The following is a 25,741-nucleotide window of genomic DNA, read 5'->3' on the forward strand; positions in this document are numbered from 1 at the left end:
TCAGAGGGAAGGCAGGGGTAGGTCAGTGAATGCGAAGAGATTAACCAAAGAACTTATATACATAACTCATGGACACAGACAATAGTGTGGTGAAGGCATGGGGCCGGGGGTGAGTGACGGCTAGAAGGGGTCAATAGGGGAAAAAAGGGGACATCTGTAATACTTTCAATAATAAAGATAAATTTTAAAAATAAATGAATAAAACAACAAAAATAGTGATTCGAGCTTACCTGCTCGAGGTTGTACAGCCAAAATGTGGCATGCTGTCACTAAAATCCTGATCTTTGGACTCCAAAGTTTATCCTTTCTTTATATTTTCCCATTTGGATATTGTGGGGCATTAGAATGGCCTAGGAAAATCAAATAAAATATATCCAAAATTTGAAGACAACTTCAGAAAAGTGTTGAATAAATGGACGCTAACAAGAAGCAATATTAAATGGGTGATCTCAGCCATTCTGTGAAGAAATAACCATGTTTAATAAAATTTACAGATTGTTTCTAATAAGGAAGACTGTAATTTAAAATGGAGTAAATGAAAAAATAATCTTAGAACTTTTAACTTTTTGAAACAATGTTTTAATGATGTAATATTTTCAGAGGCTGGTTTTTAGAAATGAAATAAGTCTGTTAGAGAATTTAAAAACCTGCCAGTTTTGTGTCAGATGAAATCAAACTGGCTGACTGTGCTATTTTAGTCTTCTTAGAAATACATCCTTATAATAAAGAGGGCACTTCAGACTACAGCTTGATGACTTTATCCCTTATGATCATGTTCATTTATTCTACTTTTCCAAGCCACTTTTTTGTTTTTTGTTATATATATATATATATATATATATATATATATATATATATATATATATATATATATATAATTGATTTTTACAGAGAGTAAGGGAGAGAGATAGAGAGCTAGAAACGTCGATGAGAGAGAAACATGGACCAGCTGCCTCTTGCACACCCCCTACCGGGGATGTGCCCGCAACCAACGTATATGCCCCTGACCAGAATCCAACCCCGGACCCCTCAGTCCGCAGACCGATGCTCTACCATTGAGCCAAACCGGTTTTGGCCCAAGCCACTTTTTAATTTAAATTTAGTTCCTCTAGGAAACTTCCCTACTTGAAAATACAATGATACTAATAAAGCATACCATGTTCATTCAGTAGGATTTTTTTTTTTTTTTTTTGTAAATCTCAATGTCGAGGGATATTGGTATTTTGATTAACCAAGCAGCCTGACAAACTTCTTACCTTGGGAGTAAGGGTCAGCTCCCAGGCTCATGTTGACTATCAATATGCAGACCTCCTGCTTCAGGGGTCAGTAGGACAGCTTTCTATCACTTGAATCATCCTGAATACGATGAGGTCATTGGTGACCTCCCCATTCATGGGAAGCACAAAAGTGCAGAGTCCACTCAGGGCTTCTCATGTCTTGAGGTTTAAGTTCCTTTAGCGATTAACTTCCACCATCAGGAGCTACAGTAACTTCCACTGTTTGTCACTACTATTTCTCCCTTCCTTAAAATTTTTTTCTCCTCCCTGAATAGTCCCCCTTTCCTTTAAGAATATATGTATTTTAAATAACGAGCTGGGTTTCCTTAATTCCTTTCTGTCATTGAGCCTCTCCCAAGGAATTTACTTCTCCTTCCTTAATAAGTTTCCATGCGCATATTTTTTTTTTTCTTCAGAGAATGCCTTGGAATGTTCTGCTATAAAAAATAAATAAATAAATAAATAAATAAATAAATAAATAAAGCACGACGGTATTTAACATATTTTGAATGGTTTTCCTCAACACAAACATGATCAAAGTGCTGATGTTTCAGATGTCTAGAATATTCTGTGCCTTGGGCAAAGCCCTAGCCCTTGGAAAAAGCGCTCCATCGCCGGCATTTGTTCAGTGAGTGAACCTGGGAAACGGAAAAACATTCTAGGAGGAAACATTTTATTCCCCAACGATGGAAACAACGAGCCAAACACCTTTGAGACTCCCATCTAGCTTCACTTCCAACAGGCCAAATCCGTTCACGAAGAGGGTACACGCCATCCCCCTGACAAGTTGGCTGTTGTGCCTCAATACGTTTCCATCCAATGCTACCCGGCCGCTAGTTTCAACCTCGGGGTTTCACGTCTTAATTTTTGTGACAGAGACGTTCGTGGCACAGGAAATAACAGCAGTGTGGGCTTCCCCGAATCCTCCTCCCTCTAGGATTTCAACTTCTCCTCCAGCTCGGCTGGGGAGCCCTCCGCTACGGAGCCGGCTTAGGACCGAGAAGAGGAGAGAATCGATCGGGGGAAACCGAAGCCATGGAAACGGCGGCGGAAGGAGAGAAACCGCTGAGCGCCGCCACCGCCGCCGCCGCGGGACGCGAAGGAAGCCTCCCCAGGCGGGGGCGCGAGGGCGCTCCCGGGGTTACGTCACGCACCCGGGATGACGTAACGACCGTGACGTACGGGTGACGCCACCGCCGCGGCGACTTCGAGTGGTCTCCGCCCCCTTCCCCCGCCCCCCCTCCAATCCCCTCCGGCTCGGCTGCGTCGGGAGCCGCGGGCCGGTTCCTGAGGTGGCCCAGCGCCCTCCCGCCGCCGCCGGCGCCGCCCGGCCGTCGCCCCCGCCGCCCCCCGCCTCCGCCTCCGCCTCCCCCTCCCCCCCGCCCTCCGCCTCCCTCCCCCTCCCCGCCCAGCAGCGGCCGCTCGAGCCCCGGCTCTCGGTTATAAGATGGCGGCGGCGCTGAGCGGCGGCGACGGCGGCGCGGAGCAGGACCAGGCTCTGTTCAACGGGGACATGGAGCCCGCCGGCGCCGCGGCCTCTTCGGCTGCGGACCCCGCCATCCCCGAGGAGGTGAGTGCCGGCGGCGCCCCCCTGCACCCTCCGCGTCTCGGTTCGGCCGGCGGGTGTGTGTTTGGGGGGGAAGAGGGGGTGCTGGGGGCTCGGGTGCCCTCAGCCAGCCGCTCCCGGGTGCTCTGCGGATGGGAGGTGGGTGCCCCCCCCCTCCCCCGGTCCCTCTCCGTCACTCAGCTCCCCGCTACGTAAACACACCCTGGCCCAGGGCTTCCCCGGCCCGCACCCCCGCGCGGGGGCTTCCTCAGGCGGCGGCGGAGCCGGCGGCGATCCGTAGGGGGCGAGTCCCAGGGTTGCTTGGTCCTAGGTCACGGCCGGCTGGAGGTGGCCAGGCTTGCACATCTGCGATGTTTTCGTTACTCCGGGCGGGGGGCGGCGGGCGGCGGGAGGCGGCGGCATCCCGGGGGGAGATGTGGTCCGGGAGCCGGGCCGGGCGTCCGGCCCCCGTTGCCGTGGTGTCTGTACTGATGACATGGTCCTGGGGATGATGGGGCGCATCCTTCCCTCTCTGCTCTCCCTGGCCGTTCGTCCCCCTTTTCAGGCCGCCGTGCTCCCTTCTACTTCTCTTACTTTTTTGGGGAGGGTGGGGGGGTGGGGGGTGGATGTCTCTTCACCTGTTTTACCCAGCGCCTGGGTTTTGCTTTACTCTGTACTTTTTTCAAACCTCAATCCTGCTTCTCACTCTCCCTTTCCTCCCGGCCCCAGGACACCCTGCGTTCCGAATGTGGATCGGTGCTCCCGCATCCCATCCCCATCTGCCGGCCCGCCTCGCCTGCCTTCTGGCCTCGGCTCCTAACTTAAGACCACTTTTTTTTTGCTCTTCTCTTGACCCCAGTCCTCTTTGAGGCCCTCGACTACACTCCACAGCTCCCCGACATTGTTACCTATTGTAAGATTACTTTCAGAATCCTGAAGCTGTCAAGATTCCATCAGGTTTCACTTGCACTCCCGGCACTTTGTGGTGGTTCTTCCATTGTCCATTCACACCTCTCTTATTGATTCCTACCGGTTTTTAAAAATAATAGGTTTGATTGCCTTCCTTCTGTTGTCCTTCTTTCTGTCCCAGTCTTTTTTTTTTTTCTTTTCTTCCACTTTTTGCTTTTTAGCCATTGCTTCTGTCAGTCTGTTTTTCTTTTTCTTTTTTGCATTATTCAGCTTCTTATCACCTTGTCCAATGAGTTTATTTACATTGTGTTTTTTTATTACATAAAGTTTATCATATTTCTTATTTGGCATTTTATTACATAAAATAACACACTTCATTATACTTTACAAATAATGAGATAATATATAGTATAACAACTGCGCTTTGCAATTCTTGATTAGATAGCATGTAGCATGACTTACACCGTTGACTGTGCTCGAAGTTCTCCTTCCTTCCTGCTAGTTACATTTTGTTTCCCAATTCTCACAACGTTTCATTCTTTCTTCTGTCTATGCAGTTCTTTTTCCTGCTTCATCATATTTACTTTGTAAATTCATTTGCTGTGTTTGCTCTAATTAGTATTGATTTGTTCAAAATATTTTGTTTTTCATCCTCTTAAGACCATCTCCGTATATGCCCATGATGTGTTCTGTACCATCTTTTGATCTACTCTAAATTTTCTTCTATCTTCTTTCTTAACAAAATTACACCATTTTCCACTTTACAGTTTGCATTTTTGCTCAGCTTGGTTTCCTCTTGGAGTCTAAGGATAGAACTCTTCCCTTCTTCCATTTACTAGTTGATTCTGTTTTCCTTGTCCCCAATTGCCATTCATTTTGCCTTGTTTCCTGGCTTTTGGTACTTAACTTGCTGAAGCTTCCTCTTGTCTTCCCCACACCTCCACATTCCTTCTTATTTATAAACAGCTTTGTTCCGTTGACATGGAAATTTATTTTTAGAATACATTGTTTTTAATGGATAAATACTAGGGGTCACATCTGCTGTCTATTTTTTCCATGAATCGGATATGCCTTTGTCTTACCAGGCACAGGTGCCTCTAGGCTTGCTTTACTCTATAGATGGCGTATGGTTTTGTTAAATTGTATCTAGAAGAATAGATAAATTAGTGTGTATGGCTCATGAAATTGTAACTTTCTGATTATAATATTGTTTACTGAGAATTTTGTTTCAGAGTTATTAGAACAGTTTGCAATGATATAGAGAAGGCATTTGTAAAGTAGAATCTCTGTTATCTTATTTGAAAGGGCCAGATTGTTTGAACTCTACCCTCTGAAGATTCTGATTAGGTGAAAGCTAGGGCATAAGTTTCTGCATTTGCACACTTCCTAGGCAATTCTCCTGAATCAATGCTTGAGTACCTATAGGCCAGTTGGATTTAAGTTTAAATTGCCAATAATTGGAAAGCATATTCATATCTGCTGAAATCTTAAGGATACATGAACAAATTTTAATTTGTGGCCCTGACCAGGTAGCCCAGTTGGTTAGAGCATCATCCAGATGTGCCAACGTTTGGGTTTGATCCCCGGTCAGGGCATAACCAATGAATGCATAAATAAATAGAATAACTAATTTTAGTTTAAAGTGTTTCCCTCTGCCTCCTTCTCCCAGATTTTAATGTTTAGTAATGAATAGTAGTTTTTCCTTTATACTTTTTATAGGAGCCGATAATAAATGTATTTGACTGGGGGAGGTATAAGTTATTAAAAATTGGTCTTTTTTAAATATAAATTTCATTGTCATGGTGGTAGAATAAATTTTTCCAAGCAATAATCTTAAATTTGAAGTTGGTATTAATTCAGCGGAAGCTGAAATGTACTATTGTCTTTTGAACTGTCTTCTTTATATTCACTTAAGGAGATCTTCTAATTGCCATATGCATGGAAATAAATGAAAAATTGTGCTTGCGTAAAATTACATGCTTTATTCTAAAGATTTACCTTACCTGACAGTGAAATATATTTTTAAAATAATGTTTCTCACAAATTTTAGCTGCACTAAAACATTTCTAATTATGGAGAGAAAGCACATTCATTATTGAAAAATTAGAAAGCTCTAAGTACAAAAAGTAAACAAAATCATCTGTTATCTTGCCACTAAGATATAATTATATAAACATTTTGATGTACGTATATCCATATACTGTTCTTATGTTTTTACTAGAGGCCCAGTGCACGAAATTTGTGCAAGGGGCTCAGCCCTTGCAGTGTGAAAACTGCCCTTGGCCTTCGAAGTCACTGTGGCAGTCCCAGCTTTGTCCAGAAGGTCGTTCAGCTGTCTGGTCTAATTAGCATATTACGCTTTTATTGTTATAGATAATACAATACAATGTATGTGGTTTTGTAATTTTTTAACTTAACTATATAGCAAAATATTTTACCTATCATTAGATATACTGCAATTTTTAAACTATACATATTTTTTGACGTTAGGTTGTTTCTACTTCTTTTACTCTTGTTATCAAACATCTTAAACATAAAATTATGTTGGGAACTGAACAAATTGCATGTCCTGTATTTGTAGATGCTCAAAATAGAATATTTTGGTAAGTGACAGATGCTTATTAAATATTTATCCAATGAATGTGCTTATACTTTTGGCATTAAACATTTACTTCTGACCACTTATATTCCCCTGATACTACTTTCTATGACCATATGGTATAAGATGGGACAGTATGACCATATGGTATAATAAATACAATGAAAAATGCATTGTAACTGGGTATGGTATTAACTGTTTCTGTGCTGTGCATCTGTAGAAGGGAGCATCTTACAGTCAGGTTACAATTAAAATTGTATTGTTTTTAAGATCTCATTGATGATCTTAGCTAAGCTGTGTAATTATAATAATGTATTGACTAAGCAGTATTCTGGGATAGGCTCTCCTTTTATAATGAGGCCCTCTGTGTTAAAACACATTTTTATGAACCAGGCAAACTGGGGTGGATTACATCATACTCTTAATAAATGTAAGTTCCACTAAGGTACTATGTGCTTCTGCAGTTCTGGCTATTGCTGTTAATACTTGTCTGGATATATTTGAAGGTGGACAAAACATGCCTGTTAGGCAAAAGCATAAAATAACTGTGTTTTTGGTATTTTTTATGTTCTCTTTCTTTACTCTCTCATTTAATGAGCTCCCTCCTTTAGGCATCCACTTACCTCTTCTGATATCACTCACTGTATATGCTGGATATTAAAGGAATTGTTAGTAAATAGATAAGAAAGGAACATTGTGGTGGGTGCTTGAATCCCTGAATGTAGTAAACCTAAGAGCAAACTTGGTTTAATTGTATTTGGATAATAAGCCAGAAAAATTATGCTAGGATAGCAGGCTATAAAAGTCTGACTTTTTTAAATTCCCTATTCCTTGCTTTCCTGATTAGGAATAATTAGGATCCCATCATAAGTACTGGAAACCTATATTCTATGAGTAATGGAGAAGAGAAGGAAGGAATCAGGTTACATTGTTTTGTTTTTAAAGCATTTTCTAAGACTATGCTTACCTTGTATCTTTTTCTCCAATCATAAAGTTGTTTGTTTACTCCTTTAGAATTGCAAAAGTGCATTTTGTGTCCTTTGACATCTTGATATTAATTTAATTGAGAACTTAGTGAACATTTTTTGTCATAATCCCTTTGTTTTATGAAATCCACCTATGTTCCCATGCTTCCTATATTTCTGCTTCAAATTGCCATTAAAATAAACCTTACTGGATTTTATATTCCTCTGAAGTTGAATTGTTTCAAGTCCTTTACTCAGTCTCTTTGTCTACTTGTAAAGTCAGGATTAGCAATAGTTATAGAATTTCTGAATTCAAAATAGGTGAGCCTGTTTAGAAGCTTTCTGTTTTTTGGGTGTTTTGTTTTTGTTTTTTTAGTTTATTTTTAGATGAAGCATTATATATAGTATTAATGTTAATACTATAAGAACCATTTGTTCTATTTCTTCCTTAAATATTTGGTGGAGAATTGACATTCTGGGAGATAGTTTTTCTTTTTCAGTTTCTTTTGCCTACCAACCTAATTTACTGTCATACATAATTAGTATGGTATTCAGAAGAAACTCTTAATCTAACTTCCACCCTGATATTAAGCAATTATTTTTCTCTCTCTTCTACCCTCTGAGATTATTTTTGTTTCCATGTTTTCTCTTGGGTTTAAAAAACTATTATTCTTGTTCTTTCCCATATTAAGGCTACGCATGTAGAAAGAGAAATTAATGCCCAGTAACATTATATTCCTTTCTGGGTCCTGGGAAAGCCCTCGATACAGAATATAAAAATCACTCTGAACTCAATTAACTTTATATCTCCAGAAGCTCTGATCATGATTTTCACTTAAGGATTAAAAAACAAAAAATCAGGAAATGTGTTCATAAACCATGAGTCTCAAATACCTGATCAGTACAGGATCATGTGACATTCGGGAAGTAGACAGTGTCCAGACTTCTGTTCATGTTGTAAGGAGGTTTATTTCAGTTGTGTTTGGCTACCTTGCTAATTTTGAACTGCATGTCCAAGGAGAGAGAAACATACATTTTGGTAGTCTATTTTCAACTGTTGTGTGTATGTGTTTAAGTATTCATCTCCTCATTGTAAAAGATGCTTTAATTGTGTTTAAATGGAGAAATAGTCTACTCTTGTTTCATTATTTTTTTTTATTGCACTAAATATATAACCTTTAAATAAATAACACCAGAAAAAAATGACTTTCTATTTTTAGAGTGCTTTGAATTAGACACTTACATTTGAGTATTTTGAAAGTTTAATAGACCACTAGGGGTTGTTCCTCCATTGACGTAGGACTTTTAAACTTTATTTTCTACATTTCTTTTGCAAAGTAAATTTCTATTTGGGTTTATAGATATACTTTAAAAGTTAAAGGGAATTAATAGCTTCAGCTACATTATAAATACTAGTTATTAGAACCTATATTTTTGTATTGCCAACTTGGGTCTAACCCCTTTTCCTCTGTTTTAAAGTTTATATTTTCTACTTAGAAATCTCTCTGTAGATTAGGGCGGGGGAGAGGGTGAAGGAGGAGGAAGGGAAGAGTCTTAAGTAGGTATGATTATTTTTTAAAGAGAGATTAGCATGATTTCTTATAATGTGTAAATTTAATTCTCACTCATTATAAAATCATGCTATCTTTTCCGTAAATACCAATTATTGCCTTTATACCTTTTTTACTATAAAAAGATAAAATGCTATTGTTAATTATTCTTAAATAACTTAAAATTGCTTTTTTACACTTCACATAACTATTTTTATGGGAATAATGTCAGAACTTCAGGTAGGAAAGAGATTATGATTCAATATAATCCTTACATTCCTGTTCTCTAATAACTGAAAGTGTTCATTTCTTCTTAGTTTTTACATGCTAGCTTTACATGTTTAAAATATTCCACCCATTACTATTCTTCTCATATTAACAGTAAGTTACGCAATCTCAAGTTAAGTTTTACTGTACGTGAGAATTTAATTCAGTATAATCTTTTCTACTACTGAGTTTGGCACTTAAAGTCTCTATATGTACAGTAGTACCCCTTATCTTCTACATTCTAAGAACCCCATTGAATGCCTGAAACTGAGGATAGAACTGAACCTAATATATAGTATTTTTAAAAAAAAAATTCTTTTTATCAATCCTCACCTGAGGATTTTTTTCCACTGATTTTTTTTTCTTAAGAGAAAGTGGGAGAGAGGGAGAAAGGGAGGAGAGAGGGAGGGAGGGAGGGATTGAGAGAGAGAGAGAGAGAGAGAGAGAGAGAGAGAGAGAGAGAGAGAGAAAGAAAGAAACAGCAATGTGGGAGAAACACATTGATTGGTTGCCTCGCCCAGGCATATGCCCTTGACAGGGAATTGGACCCTAGAGAGATCATTTGGTGTGTGGACCAATTCTCTAACCACTGGGAAACATTGGCCGGGGCAGTATTTTTTTCTAGACATACACATATTTTCACTTAAAGAAAGTACTTTACAGCTTCTCTTAGGCATATTCGAATTGCCAGCATTACTACTTTTGCACTTTGGGTCCATAATTAAGTAAAATAAAGCTTTCTTGAACACAGCACTACTATACCACAACAGTGAATTTGTTAACCAAGATGGCTAGTAAGTGACTGAGTGGCAGGTAGCGTATATACAGCATGGATACACTGGACAAAGGGATGATTCACGTTTTACCCTGGACAGAGAGGATGGTGTGAGTTTCATCATTATCAGATCAGCACTCAACTTAAAAATTATGAATGGCTTATTTCTGGAATTTTTCATTTAATATTTTAGGATTGCAGTTTACCACGGGTAACTGAAACCACGGATAAGGGGGGACTACTGTGTGGGTTGCTATCTCAACAGGTTAGAGAAGAGAGATGATCCGATGAATAGTTGCAAACAGTGCTTGATAAAATTCAGCATAAAACCCGAAGCAAATCACATGTGATAAGGAGCATCTATTTTTTAGAATTCAAGTTTTATAATTACTAGTGTTGAAATATTAAAAGCTATCCCTCTGAGATTGGGAGAAATAAGGTCGTTCATTAAAACTGTTTCTAGTTAAAGTTGTAGTAGAAGTCCTGACTTTCACTGAGTTAAAAAAAAAAAAAAAAAAAGCAAATATAAAAACATAAGAATTGGTCCTAGCTGGTTTGGCTCAGATAGATCATCCATCGGCCTGCAGACTGAAGGATCTTGGGTTTGATTCCAGTCAAGGGCATGTACCTTGGTTGCAGGCTCCTCCTTGGCCCGGGTCCTGGTTGGGACACGCAGGAGGCAACCAATTGATGTGTTTCTCTCACATTGATATTTCTGTCTTTCCCTCTTCCACTCTAAAATTCAATGGAAAAATATCCTTGATTGAGGATTTTAAAAAAATAATAAAAATTGGAAAGGGAGAAATAAAACTATCATCATTCGTAGACTGTATAATTGTGTATTTAAAACATTTTAAAATATCTACAACTTATAAACAATGAGTTCCACAAGAAACTATATTCTAACAGCAGACAGGAAGGAAAATCTAAAACAGTACATTTCACAATAGCATAAAAGATGCTGTACCCAGGAATAGGTCTAAAAAATGACCTAAGAGGAACGAAGATGGCGGCGTAGGTAAACACTCCTAAACGGTTGCCGGGCACAGCAATTAAAAAAAAAAAAATTATAAAACAAACGTCTGTCTCCCAAAAACGAAGGAAACGCTAGCTGAGAGGAAGCCCTACAACTAGACTGAAAGAGAAAGAGGAGAATTCAGGGCACAAGCGCTGAGAAACAGGTGGGGGGGTGTGGACACGATACGGGCTGGCGGCGGAGCCCGGCTGGCGGAGGGCGGTGATTTCTTCAACCCGAAGAGAGACAAGTGCCTGATCTCTCTGAAATACAGTTTCTGGGGAGAGACTGGACTGTCTGCCATCGGGTTGGAAAGTGAGGCTGGCTTGCTTGCAGAGCTGAGATTGTTTGCTGTGCTGTGGCGCAAGACGTGGGGAGATTCAGGGACACCAGGATGCCATCTGAGAGGCAGCTGGATGGGCAGCCATCGCTGTTGGCCACGCCCCAGCCTAGTGAAGCCCTGAGACTCCGCCCCGCAAAACCTACAAATACACCCAAGCTCCAAGCAGCAGCTTTTGCATATGAATGGCCCTTTCTGTTGCAGTTTAGCAAAATTGCAACCTAAGGCAAGCAGATCCAAGGTGGACAGGACTGTGGTTCACGCTGTAGCTCCTGCAACAGTACTGGCCTCAGACAGTAGCTGAATTGCACCTCATTGAGACCCAGAAACCAGAGTTCTAGTGCTCAGTTTTAATCCCTCACACCCATAAGTGACACATTTGGGAGACGGTTTCAGTAAGCACCAAAACCCCACTGAAACAAGGTGTGTCTCCAGCACAGCAGTTCTTCCTTATGGACACAGCAGGTCCTCACAAACAATTGGCCTGGAGGTCAATTCCTCCCAGTGTACCAACACCAATCAAGGCTTAATTACACCAAGACTTTGCACTAAGCCCACAAAGGGATATAGCAAAAGTGACCACCTCAGGTGATTGGGGAAGCTGAGCTACTGACTCCTATAGGTCACTGACCACACAAAGCTACTTCATCAATACAGGGAGGCAGCCAAAATGAGGATTCACAGAAGCGTGACACGAATGGGAGAGATGGGGAAGAGTAAATTACTGGACGGCGCACAGTTCAGAATCACATTTATAAGATTACTCAAGAATCTTCTAAAAACCTTTGAGAAACTTGATGAGACCTCCAAGAAGCTTTGTGAGACCTTCAAGGACCTTAATGAGAATACCAAAAAAATAAAAATTAAAAAAAAAATGGAAAAGGACCAGCCAGAAATTAAGCATACAAAGTCTGAAATAAAGAATATACAGAAATTCAACTATAGATCAGCATGCCCCAAGAATCACACCAAAGATCTGGCTGGAATATAAGAAAGCAAAAATCATCCAACCAGAGAGGCAAAAAGAAAGAATCCAAAAGTGTGAGGATAGTGTAAGGAGCCTCCGGGACGGCTTAAAGCGTACCAACACCGGATTTTTGGGGTACCAGAAGAAGAGAGAGAGCAGGATATTGAAGGCTTAATGGAAGAAATAATGACAGAAAACTTTCCCTACCTGGTGAAAGAAATAGACTTACAAGTTCAGGAAGCTCACAGGACCCCAAACAAGAGGAATCCAAAGAGGAACACACCAAGACCCATAATAATTAAAATGCCAAGAGCAAAAGACAAAAGGAAAATCTTACAAGCAGCAAGAGAAAAACAACTAGTTACCTACAAGGGAGTACCCATACGACTATCAGCTGATTTCTCAACAGAAACTATGCAGGCCAGAAGGGAGTGGCGAGAAATATTCAAAATGATGAACAAGAACCTACAACCAAGATTACTCTACCCAGCAAAGCTATCATTCAGAATTGAAGGGCAGATAAAGAGCTTCACAGACAAGAAAAAGTTAAAGGAGTTCATCAACACCAAACCAGGATTACATGAAATGCTGAAGGATATTCTTTAAGGAAAGGAAGAAGAAGAAGAAGAAAAGTAAAGATAAAAATTATGAACAGCAAAAAGGCATCAAATACATACCTACCAACAAGTGAATCTAAAAATCAAGAGAATTAAAAAAAAAAAAATCTGAAGAACAAAATGGACTGGTGAATGTAATAGAATCAGGGACATAGGAAGGGATTGGACTAACAATTCATAGGGGGGAAAGGGGTCTGAAGGGTGCGGGAAGAGATTGGACAAAAACCTTACACCTATGGATGAAGACAGTGGCGGGGGTAAGGGTGTGGGGTGGGGTTGGGAATCAGATGGAGGGAAGTTATGGGGGAGGGTGGAGAGGAACACCTGTAATAATCTGAACAATAAAGATTTATTTAAAAATAAATAAATAAATAATAACCTAAGCCCTGGCTGGTTTGGCTCAGTGGGTAGAGCCTCAGCCTGTGGACTCAAGGGTCCTGGGTTCAATTCCGGTCAGGGGCACATGTCCTGGTTGCGGGCTGGATCCCCAGTCAGGGGCATGCGGAGGCAACCAACTGATGATTCTCTCATCGTGGATGCTTCTGACTCTCCCTCTCCCTTTCTCTCTGAAGTTAATAAAAATATATTTAAAAAATAATAAAACAAAAAAATGACCTAAGATTTCTAAAAGTCTTATTGAAATGAATTATATAAATCCTAATAATTCAATCAAAATACCATATCCGTGGATTGATAGACGATATTGTATAGATTTACTCTCCCCAAAGGGATTTATATATTTAATATAATCACAATCTAAACCTCAGGGGGTTTTTTTGGTTTGTTTGTCTTGTTTCGTTTTGGTGGAACTTAAAAACTAATTTTAAAATTCTGTGGAAATTAGTAAAGGGCTGGTGTAGCCAAGACCACTCCCAAAGAAGACAGTATAGGAGGACATACTTCACCACTTATTAAGACTCATTCCAATGCAATTATGACACTGTCATGAGTAGTCTAGTGATGGATGGGAAAGAAGAAAACCTATAGTTGGTAGGTTACTTGATTTATGATAAGATACATGCTAGAAATTAGAAAAGAATGCTCTTTTCAATAAATGGTGCTGGAAATTTTAGGAAAAATTTATTTGGATTTTTATCCCACAATATTCACAAATTCCGGGTAGATTAAATGCCTGGGTATGAAATGCAAAAATGTAAAGCTTTTACTTTTAGAAGATAACATAAGAATATGTTTTTATTTGAAGAGCTTTTTTAGATTAGGAAGTTAACATTATTATTTCATTAAATTTAAGATTTGATTCTAAGATTCACCATTATTTCTGTTTGTATAATATTTCTAAAATAAAATATCGCCAGTTAACCATCATATACTATTAATTATAAAATGCATTTTAATTTTCACTTTTTAAATTATTTTATCATCTCATAAGTGATTAAATATAGTATATTTCATGATTCTCCCTTCCATCAAAGGTGAATGCAGTTTAGGTTTTATCAGTTAGATGAATTCCCACAATTTGGAAGACAAAAGGTTCAGGGCAGCTTTCTTTTTACTGCCTTTTGGCTGGTTAGCTAAGTTGTAAGACCTTAGTGCAGGGGTCTTCAAACTACGGCCCACGGGCCACATGCGGCCCGCAGAGGAGTCTGATCCGGCCCGCCAGGTTTTTTGGGCAGTGAGCGCAGCCGAGGTGTTACAGTAGGAATTAGTAGTTCATATAGTCCGGCCCTCCAGCTCTCTGAGGGACCGTGATCTGGCCCCCACTTTAAAAAGTTTGAGGACCCCTGCCTTAGTGAGTGGAAGCAGTTGAGGTGACTGGACTGAGCTTTCCAGTGTTTAATTCCAGCTTCATGGGTTTTTAGAGGCAGTAATGCCAGCAGCTTTTGGACCTTTGACTTCCAGAGTATCCTTTGTTTCTATAATGTAGTGACTATTCCTGATTACCCATCCTTCCTTATTTTGAATGATAAGTGTCTTAGTCCTTGTATTAAATGCTTTTCTGGTTTAAAATATCTAAAATGTTTTTTATTTCCTTTTGCATTTGGTCCTGATACTTTTTAATTGGCTCACAGAATCATTTAATATTTAATTCTTTTGTTTTTAAAATATTGTGGTAAAATAGACATAACATAATATCTATCATTTTAACCTTTTATAAGTGTACAATTCAGAGGCATTAAATATAAATATAAAATGTAATACTATCACTATCTAAATCCAAAATTTTTTCAACATCCTCAACAAAAACTATACCTATTGAAAAAGAATTCCTTCTTTCTCCCATGTCTAGCCCCTGGTAATCTCTACTTTCTGTGTTTATGGATTTGTCTATTCTTGGTACCTCGTGTAAGTGAAATTATACAATATTTGTCATTCTGTGTCTGGCTTATTTCACTAAGCTTAATGTTTTCAAGGCCCATCTGTGTTGTGAAATATATCAGAATAACCACCAAACTGTTTTCCTACCAACATTTCATTTATATTCCTACCAGCAATATATGTGAATCCCAATTTCTCCTCATCCATAACAACACACTTAAAAAATAAATATATTCCTTTATTGATTTCAGAGAGGGAGAAGGAGAGAGAGATAGAAACATCAATGATGAGAGAATCACCGACTGGCTGCCTCTTGCACAACCCCCACTAGGGATCGAGCCCACAACCCAGGCATGTGGGTTGGAATTGAACCTGGGACCCCTTAGTTCACAGGCTGACGCTCTATCCACTCAGCCAAGCCGGCTAGGGCTATAATAACACTTTTTTAATGATAGCTATTTTAATGGGCATGAATTGGCATCTCATTGTGAGTTTTGTATTAGGTTACTTTTTTTTTTTTTTAGTGTTCCTCAAAAATGTATATAGAATCTAAAATCTAAATAAATAGAATTACCATATGATCCAACAATTCCACTCTCAGGAATATATCCAAAAGAATAAAAACAGTGTCTTAAATAGATACTTGTATGCTGCAGTGTTCATTGCATTATTCACAACTAGAGGTCCCGTGCACAAAATTAGTGCACGGAGGGGGGATTGTCCCTCAGCCCAGCCTGCACCCTATCCAATCTGGGACCCCTCAAGGGATGTCCGATTGCCTATTTAGGGCCAATCCTAAACTGGCAGTCAGACATGCCTCTCTCAATCCAGGACTGCTGGCTCACAACCGCTCGCCTGCCTGCCTGCCCGATTACCCCTAACTGATTCTGCCTGCCAGCCTAATCACCACCTAACCATTCCCCCTGCCAGCCTGATCGACATCTAACTGCTCCCCTGCTGGCCCGATTTCCCCTAACTGCCCTCCCCTGCTGGCCTGTTCACCCCTAACTGCCCCCCACTCCACCGGCTTGGTCATCCCCCAACTGCCCTTCCCTGCAGGCCTGGTTGCCCCAACTGCCCTCCCCTGCAGACCTGATCACCCACAACTGCCCTCCTCTGCATTTTGTGGTGACCATCTTGTGTTCACATGGGGACAGCCATCTTTGACACCATGGAGGTGGCCATCTTTGTGTTGAAGTGATGGTCAATTTGCATATTACCTCTTTATTATATAGGATAGCCCAAAGTTGGAAAATACCCAAATGCCTATCAACAGATGAATATATTTAAAAATACAGTATATGCATACTGTGGACTGGTTTTCAGTCATAAAAGGAATGAAGTTCTGATACATCATACAAATTAGGTAAGCCTTGCCCAGCTGGTTTAACTCTGGTTTAGTGTTGACCTTTGAACCAGGAGATGAGAGTTCAATTCCCAGTCAGGGCACATGCCCAGATTGCAGGCTTGATCCCCAGTGGAGGACATGCAGGAGGCAGCTGATCAGTGATTCTCTCTCATCATTGATGTTCCTATCCCTTTCCCTTCCTCTCTGAAATCAATAAAAATATATTTTAAAAAATAAAATTAAGTGGGTAAGCTTTGAAAACATCATAAGTGAAATAAGCCAGACACAATAGGACAAATGTGATTCCACTTACATAAAATATCAGAATAGGCAAATTCATAAAGATAGAAACTAGAATAGAGGTTACCAGGTCTGGGGGTGGGGGGGGGGGGGGAAATGGGAGTTATTGCTTAATGAGACAAGTCAGAATTTAGTGTCAAATGGAACCTATTTTCACCTCTCACATAGTACAGAATTACTCTAGCAGCATCCCTGACAAAGGATTAAGAATTCAGTTAAATATCCTTAATAGTAAAGCATCTTGTTCCTTTGCTAAATAACTCTACTGTTAACAAAATATATCTCTTAATGTGGAACTCAGCTATACCTTCTTGAACTACTGTCTCTAGGTTCTAACATCATTCTAGTTTACTCTCTGGAACAGCACAGAACAATCTGTTCTTCCTTTTATCTCATATACCACTCTCTCACTATTTGACAAGCACACACACCTTTAGACTTTTCTTTGACACTGGTTACTTGCTGTTTGCCTTCAAATGTATCATGGTAATCCCATCCAAAAACAAAATACCTTCCCTAACTCTGACATCCCCTTGAGCTTTTGTTTTCTCCTTCTGATCACTTAATGCCTTTTCTTAAAGAAGTACTAACTCGCACACGTATGAGCCTAACCAGTGGTCAAGGACAATACGGGGGTGGGAGCCTCAGTGGGGGGCGGGGGGGTTGGAATGGAGGGTTGAGGACAAATATGTGATACCTTAATAAAGATATTTTTTTTGAAAAGTACTCACTCATCTTCTTGAAAGTCACTCTTCTTTTTCTTTTCACCCAACTGAACAGTTTTTTCAAAAAGGCCACTAGATGCCCTTAATAATCAAGCTACTCTCTGAGCAAGAGTGTCAGTCCTGCATTTCCAATTGTCTTGAGTATTTTACCTTAATGTATCACTGACATCACAAAGTCAGAAAGCCTTAAACTAAATAGTTACATTTCCCTTTAAATTACTTCTGCCCCTATTCTTGTAATATTCTCCACTTTATCATAATTTATACTTGAAACCTCAGGGCATATCTGATTTCTCCTATTGCCCTATTTTTTTCTGTGCAGTCATTGGAGCCATTGTGATTGGGATTAGTGCCCTTATAAAAGATCTCAGAGATCTGGCTTTGCTGTTTTCTAGCTGTAATTTCATATGAAATTACAGCTAGAAAACACCATCTATGAACCTCAAAGTGAGTCTTTACAAGACACCAAATCTGTTGGCACCTTGATCTTAGACTTCCCAGAACTGCGATAAATATCTCTTGTTTATAAGCCACCCAGTTTACATATATATTACGCTGAAAGGACTATCACTACAGTATTCCTGATGCCCAGTATACCATGTGACACAAATATTAGGCTTTTATAAAATGTGTTTCAAAAGGATAACTTACTTTTACAGTTAGATGATAATGTATTTAAGCACTCAGCACATTATTGTGCCCAACACATAGAAGGTATTCATTGATTACATTTACTTATTCATTTGTGTAAAGTTGAAAAATATGTTGAGCTCCTTTGTGCTAATTGTTTGCTAGGTGCTGTGATATAGAAATGATAGTCTTTGTTCTCAAGGAGTTTACAGTCTAGTGGTAGAAGCAGACCCATAAGTCACAAATTAAGGACAGTGTTATATTTAAAGTGTGCCACAGGTGCAGAGGAATCACAGAAGAGGAGTACATAATTCAGAATAGGTGTAGGAGATGGAAGACAGAAAGACTTCCTAGAAAAGGAAATAAGATGTATTTTAAAAAGTTGTATAAGACCTTTATAAAGAAAATTAATTAGCCAGGCTGGTGTGGGTCAGTAGTTGATCATTGACCTATGAACCAGGAGGTCACCGTTCAATTCCCAGTGGAGGCACATGCCCTGGTTGCGGGCTCCATTACCAGTAGGGACATGCAGGAGGCAGCCAATCAATGAATCTCTCTCATCATTGATGTTTCGATCTCTCCCTTCTTCTCAATAAAAATAATATTATCTATATACATATATTTTAAATAAAAGTAATTAAACTTAGAGACATAAAGGGGAAAAAATGGTGTTATTAAATACCATATATTAAGGATGGGGAAAAGGATGGAGATAGAGAAGTCTGGCTCTACTCTAAACCAGGTAAAAAGTCCATAATATGTCATATTTGGATCTTCTGTGATCTTGTTCTTTCCTACATCTCTACCTGTATCCATCAGCAATTCTTGCTGCATACTAAATGCTGTGGCACAGTATTTCACAAAACATACACAGTGGGGTACAAACCACTCAAAAGTATTCTCCCATAGATAGGTTCCATAGTTAACAATTGGGGAAATTATAAAAGTTCCTCACTGTTCAGTTTCTGAGTTCAGATAGGATACTGTATAATATGAATATTAATTTGATTTTCCACTTTGCATATCAAGAGATTTATCTAAAAAGTATCTGAATTTGTTTAGCAAGAGATACTTAGGATTTCATAATTGGGCATGGTATGTTAAAGAATGAGAGGAACCGTAGTAAAAAAAACAACTTTTGTTTAAATTAGAATTTCCTAAACTTCCTTGACTATGGAACATTGCTTATGTACAGTGTATATTAAGATGCTGTGAAACATTTAAGAAAATGCTATTGTAATACCAAAATCTTGCATTTCCTAGGAATGCATTGGCTGAGTGCTTTCTTCCTTCCCACTCCCTTCAGTGGTTTCTGAATGAGGAGCCTGCCCCATTGGGAGGCTTCTGGAAATGTTTTGATTGTCAAAAAGATTAGGCAATGCTATTAGGCATTTAATGCCCACAGACCAAGGAACACAATGCATCTAAATTCCTGCACCGGAAAGAATTGCCTCACCCAAAATATCATTTATATACCCCTTTGAGGACGCTGTACTCATCTTGTACTCATCCTTTAGAACTCAGTTCTGATTATCTTTCCAAGAAGCGTTCTTTAGCTACTTTTCCTCTCCTCCCCCCTCTTCTCCGCCTTGATCATACCTCCTTGGTGCTCTTACAACATTTTATGCACATATTGATTATTTGAACTGACCACGTTGCAGTATAGTTATGATTATGTACTTCTATCTTAACTGTGAGCTCAGATCTTTAAGAGACATTCACATAGTGGGAATTTGGTAAATTTGGCTGAACAAAAGCATATCTATTATTACATATTTTAAAAATAGTTGCTTTTGAACATAGAAATCATTTATTGATCCACAAAAATGTTTTACAGAAATAATGTGCCACTTAATTTTATAGTTACTCAAGATAATGAACTGTTTTAGCTCATTTTTTGAGTATTTTAGTTTATTAATTATGTACTTCATGCCAGGCACTGAGAATCCCATTTGATTCTCAGCTCAACTCTATGTAGTTTGTATTATTAAAGTATTAGAAATATGTCGAGCTAACTCTTTCATAGATGAAAAAGCTGACACTTGAGGGTTAAGTAACTTTCCCAAGGTTACAGAGCTTAATAAGTGACAGAGCTGGAATTCTGATTTTCAAGCCTGTGCTCTTAAACTACTATGCTTACCATAAATCTTCACAAGGGCCCTAAGAGTTAGATATTATAATCCCCCTTTTGTAAATGAAGAAAAAGGTTTAGAAAAGTTATGCAATTGGCACACACTTAAGTGAAGGATCTGGGCTTTGAACCTAGACATTATGACTCTGGAGGCCATGCTCTTGGCCACCAGGTGATCAAAGCCTCTGCATGTCCTGTAGTATACTGTGCAGCTACTGTTTTCGTGAGGTTGTTAACCACAATTGACAGCTGGTGTTGTTCTCTTTATACCTTCAGCACCTTCAGTTGTTTTTCTACTAATGGTTTTAAATCTGGGTTATCTTAAGTCTGTTTAATATCTTGAGCAGTGCTTGTCCTAGAGAACAAAATTTTTTGAGTTTTTTTTCTTTTAGCTAGGATTATAAATTTTTATAAACTCCACATGTATGAATCTACTGATATCTCTTTGTTAGCTTTTGTTGTGTGAATCTGTAGTCTCCAGACTTAAAAAATTGTGTACTCTATCAGGAAAAGTTTGAACTCATGGCCATTATTACTGCATGTTTGTCTTATTTATAACTTATATGTATACTACTGTACAAAATGAAACAAGAGTTGTAATGGCTTTGTCTCTAGCTAATATCCCAGGCCATACACCTTTAAGGGCAAGGTTCATCATTAACAATAGTGGATGCAGATCCATATTTTGAATAATATGGATAATTTTTTTTTTAAGTAGCCAGTTTCAGCCAAAACTGGTTTGGCTTAGTGGACAGAGCGTCAGCCTGTGGACCGAAAGGTCCCAGGCTCGATTCCGGTCAAGGGCATGTACCTTGGTTGTGGGCATATCCCCAGTGGGGTGTGTGCAGGAGGCAGCTGATCCATGTTTCTCTCTCATCGATGTTTCTAATTCTCTGTCCCTCTCCATCCCTCTCTGTAAAAATCAATAAAATATGTTTTTAAAAAACATATTAAAAAAGTAGCCAGTTTCTTGTCAGGAATGATTAGGTCAGTATTTCCCAACCTAAGCACTATGACACTTTTTCCTGGATAATTCCTGGATGTGGGTAGCCGTCCGGTGCATTGCAGGATGTTTGCTAGCATCCCTGGCCTCCACTCACTAGGTGCCAGTAGTTCCCTCCCTTTAATTGTGACAATCATAAATGTCTCCAATTGCTGCCAAATATCTCCTGGGGGCAAAATCACCTATGGTTGAGAATCACTGGATTAAATCATTCTTTTCATCCTGTATTGTGGCTGACCAATAGCTTGTACTAGGAGTAGGCAAAGTGTCAGCTTTGACATTCTTTTTCTACCAGTAGTAGTGTTATCTTCAATATAAGGTTTAAAGTTTGTAGGAATTCTTTTTAAGACACTTGTCTGTTTTGAAAAGTTTACTTTAGTTAACTAGATAATATAATTCATACGTTTATTTAGTGTTTGTGAGCTGTAGTATGCCACAATTAGATGAATGTGCAAGAAGAGTGAGAACCCACCATCAAGTGCTCTGAAGTGCGGAATGTTCAGTCTTCCATATGCCTTTTGACCTTATGTAACTTATCTGATATGAACCCTAGGTGAGGGTGCCTCTGTAAATGTTTAATATGAAAAATCTGATTTTTTTTGTAATATTCTAGATTTATACATTACTAAATAATGTAATCTGCCTACATTCTTAATAAAGAATCTCCTTTGTGCCCTCATAGGTATGTGGGGGCCTATTTTTGTAAACCATGGGTTTGGCCATCTCATTGTAACTTGTTCAATTTTTGTCATTGCATCCATAGTACTCAAAGGTGAAACTAACATAAGTTCTCTTACTGACTTCCACCTAACCAATTGATCAGGTTAACTGGTATTGCCCATTTAAAAAAAATTGATGCCAAATTAGGTGTGAGTCATATTTAAAGGAAAATCCCTATCCCTATATCAAAGATTGTAGAATGAATGTTCATTTTTACAGTTTTAAGTTAAAATTAAGTATTTAAGGTTTTGCCATTGCTTAGGATTTCCTCTTTTTTAGAATGGCCGTTACGTTCTCAGAACTTAGCATTATCCTAGCTACCTTACAGGATTATTGTGAAGGTATTAAATCTATCAATAGTAATTCAAACTCTCATTACTTTTTATCTATAATTATGGCATGCTTTTAATGGGACTCTCACAACGTAAAATAAATGTCTAATCAGATCAAAAACCATGTATAACAATAAGAGCTTACAAATTTAAAAAAAGTACTGTATGTGCTAGCTTAAATGTGGTTTGTGCAATCAGGAGTGTATGGTAAATACATTATCAATACACACACACACACACACACACACAAATTCTGAATTGTGATTATGTACCCAAAGAAAAAATATAGGATGCAATTTAGTAATTATCTAATATAGATTGGGAGGAGAATGATCAGAGGAAGCCTCTCTGAGGAAGTGAGATTTAAAGATCTCTTCTTCTATCTGAAGAAGCTGTGTTAGTTTGCAAAAAGTGCCAGGCAAAGTTTTTTCCAGGAAGAAGAAATAATGTGTAAAGGCTTTGCTGAAAGGCCATTGTGGTTAAATGTACTAAGGGAAGGAGATGAGGCAGGAGGTAGGCAGGTGCAAAATGTATTCTGTGCTAAGAAGTTTAGGGTTTGTTTGTTTGTTTGTTTGTTTTGGAATCACTGGGGAGTAATAAAGGGTTTAAACAGTGAGAGTGATGTGATCCGATTTTGTTTGGGGGATTTTACTCCTAACTGTAGAGAATGGATGAGAGAGGAATGGGAGTAGGGTAAAAGAAGTGGGAAAGCCAGTTTGGAGACCTTTGTAAGTACAATAGTAGTTTAGGGACAAAGGTAATAGTATAGACTAGGCAGTGTTTCCCAAACTTTTGACATATGTGTACCCCTTCTATAATTTTCGTAACGCTGAGTACCCCTCGTACTCATGAGACCGTAGAATTAGGCGCAGCTAAGCATGGTGCAGTGCATATCCCCACCAAACTCCGGTGCAACGCGTACCCACACCAGACTCTTCCTGTACCCCTGGGGGTACGCGTACCACACTTTGGGAAACACTGGACTAGAGGAATGACAGTTAACAAGATAACTCATTGATTATCTCATTAAAACTATTATAACCCTGTGAAGTATGAGCAGAATAGTACTTGAAATTTATCCAAGCCCATCAAGTAAATTGTGGTGTAAGGAATTGAAACCATGAATTTTCTATTTGGTTCTTGTCTCTAAAATAAAAGATAAGCTCCACTGAAGATTTTTAGCCTATCTATATTATCTTTACCTCCTCATAATCTCTTATTTACCTACACTATAGCCAAACTAAACTATTTCAATAGTGATTGTGAACATAACTTGTTTCTTGATGCCACGGATGATGATTTACAATGACTAGAATACTCTTAGCCCCACATACTTAATAAAATTCTACACATCTTTTAGGATCCTGGTCAAATATGAACTATTCCAAATTTGCCTACAAACACATATTGTCCATTTACTCCCTTTTAACCAGAATAGTTTCTTTGTATTATAGTATGTTAATTCAACCAATATTAATGTGATGATATGTGTAGACATTGTGGACAATATCTGTGTATGTGAATAGATACAGCCACAGTCACTATGGGATCTGTAGTCCAAAGATAATACTTACAGACCTTGACAGAAGCTGTGCATACAACTGTGTAATTGTAAATTTTGAAAAGTGATATGAAGAAACAGTAAAGGATGCCTCTGGGTTCTTTAGGCCCTTTTGGAGGGTCCTTGAGTTCAAAACAAGTACTATATGAATTATAGAGAAATTGGCATTCTATCAGCACATGTATTGACACGATAGGATTGAGGTGCTGATAGGAATGATAATTTTTACAGCCTTTTGGGAAAGTATATATTATTGATTTTAAATGTTAAAAGCTGTGTGTATGGGTCTGTCTGTCCTTTGATCCAGCAGTTGCCCTCTAAGGAATCTACAGAAATAAAAGTCTCAGTAAATGTATAACAGTTGGCCTTGGGTTAACAATGAGATCAAGGAAGAATCAAAAGATACCTTGAAACAAATGAAAACAAGAACACAACAACTCAAAATCTGTGCAACACAGCAAAAACAGTTCTTGAAAAAGAATAACAAACAAAGCCCAAAGTGAGTTGAAGGAAGGAAACAATAAAGATCATAGCAAAAGTAAACCAAATGGCCGAAACCGGTTTGGCTCAGTGGTAGAGCATCGGTCTGCGGACTGAAGGGTCCCGGGTTCCATTCCTGTCAAGGGCATGTGCCTTGGTTGCGGGCACATCCCCGGTGGGGGGTGTGCAGGAGGCGGCTGGTCGATGTTTCTCTCTCATCGGGACCCAAATAAGTAAAATCAGAAATGAAAGAGAAAAAGTAACAACTGACACCAAAGAAATATGAAGGATTGTGAGAAAATATTCTGAACAACTATATGCCAACAAATTGGACAATCTGGACAAAATGGATAAATTTCTGGAAACATAACCATCTTCCAGAACTGAATCTAGGAAGACTCAGAGAATCTGAATAGATAAATCACAGCTAGTGAAATTGAAGGAGTAATAAAAAAAACTTCCAATAAACAAAAGTCCTGGATGGGATGGCCTCACAGGTGAATTTTACCAAACATTCAAAGAAGGACTAACACCTCTAACTATTCCAAAAAATTCAAGAGGAGGGAAGTCTCCCAAGCTCATTTTACAAGGCTAATAATTTTTTAATTATTTTTTAAATCTTTATTGTTCAGATTATTACAGTTGTTCCTCTTCCCCCTCCCCCCCCCATAGCTCCCCTCCATCTGGTTCCCACCCCATTCTACGCCCTTACCTCTCAACTCCCCCCCACCCCCCGCCATTGTCCTCGTGCATATATGTAAGATTTTTGTCCAATCTCTTCCTGCACTCCCCACCCCTCTTCCCCCCCCACCAAGAATTCAGTCCATTCAATTTCTTTCTTTCTTTTTCTTTTTCCCCCCCCACCCCCCCCACACACACCCCCCCGCAATTCCTGGCAACTATCTGTCTTTATGTGTCTATAGATTTGCCTATTCTGGACATTTCACATAAAAGGAATGATACAATATGTAGCCTTCAATGTCTGTCTTCATCCCCTTAGCTTTATGTTTTTCAAGGTTCATCCATGTAATACTGCAAATCATTCTTTCATTTCTTTTTTGTAAATTAAGGTGAAATTCAATAAAGAAAAAGCCATTTTAAAGTGAACAATTCACCAGCATTACAAGAAATGCTAAAGAGATTGCTGTAATGAGAACAAACAGAGAGAAAAGTAGGCATACAGAATTAAAATAGAAATAAATAAGTCTCTATCAATAATAACCCTAAATGTAAGTGGATTAAATGCTCCAATCAAGACATAGGGTAGCTGAAAGGATAAAAAACATGACCCAACTATATGCTGTATACAAGAGACCCACCTCAAAACAAAAGACACACATGATGACAGTGAAGAGATAAAAACAAATTTTTTATGCAAATGGGAAAGAATAAAAGCTGGAATAGCAA

At 39.0% G+C, this 25,741-nt stretch overlaps 1 protein-coding gene across 2 annotated transcripts in view; it reads left to right on the top strand.

The window, feature by feature from the left end:
- The first annotated feature begins 2,519 nt into the window (after positions 1 to 2,519).
- The window catches only part of BRAF (B-Raf proto-oncogene, serine/threonine kinase), a 131,434-nt gene continuing 108,212 nt past the window's right edge, over positions 2,520 to 25,741 (top strand). For both annotated transcript variants that reach the window (XM_084896749.1, XM_084896750.1), the window contains exon 1: positions 2,520 to 2,847. In XM_084896749.1, the coding sequence (XP_084752875.1) occupies positions 2,725 to 2,847 (123 nt within the window). In that variant the 5' untranslated portion in view covers positions 2,520 to 2,724. The remainder of the gene's footprint in view (positions 2,848 to 25,741) is intronic.

This window comes from Pipistrellus hanaki (genome assembly GCF_964339955.1).
Source record: "Pipistrellus hanaki genome assembly, chromosome: 10".
Taxonomy (NCBI): Eukaryota; Metazoa; Chordata; class Mammalia; order Chiroptera; family Vespertilionidae; genus Pipistrellus; species Pipistrellus hanaki.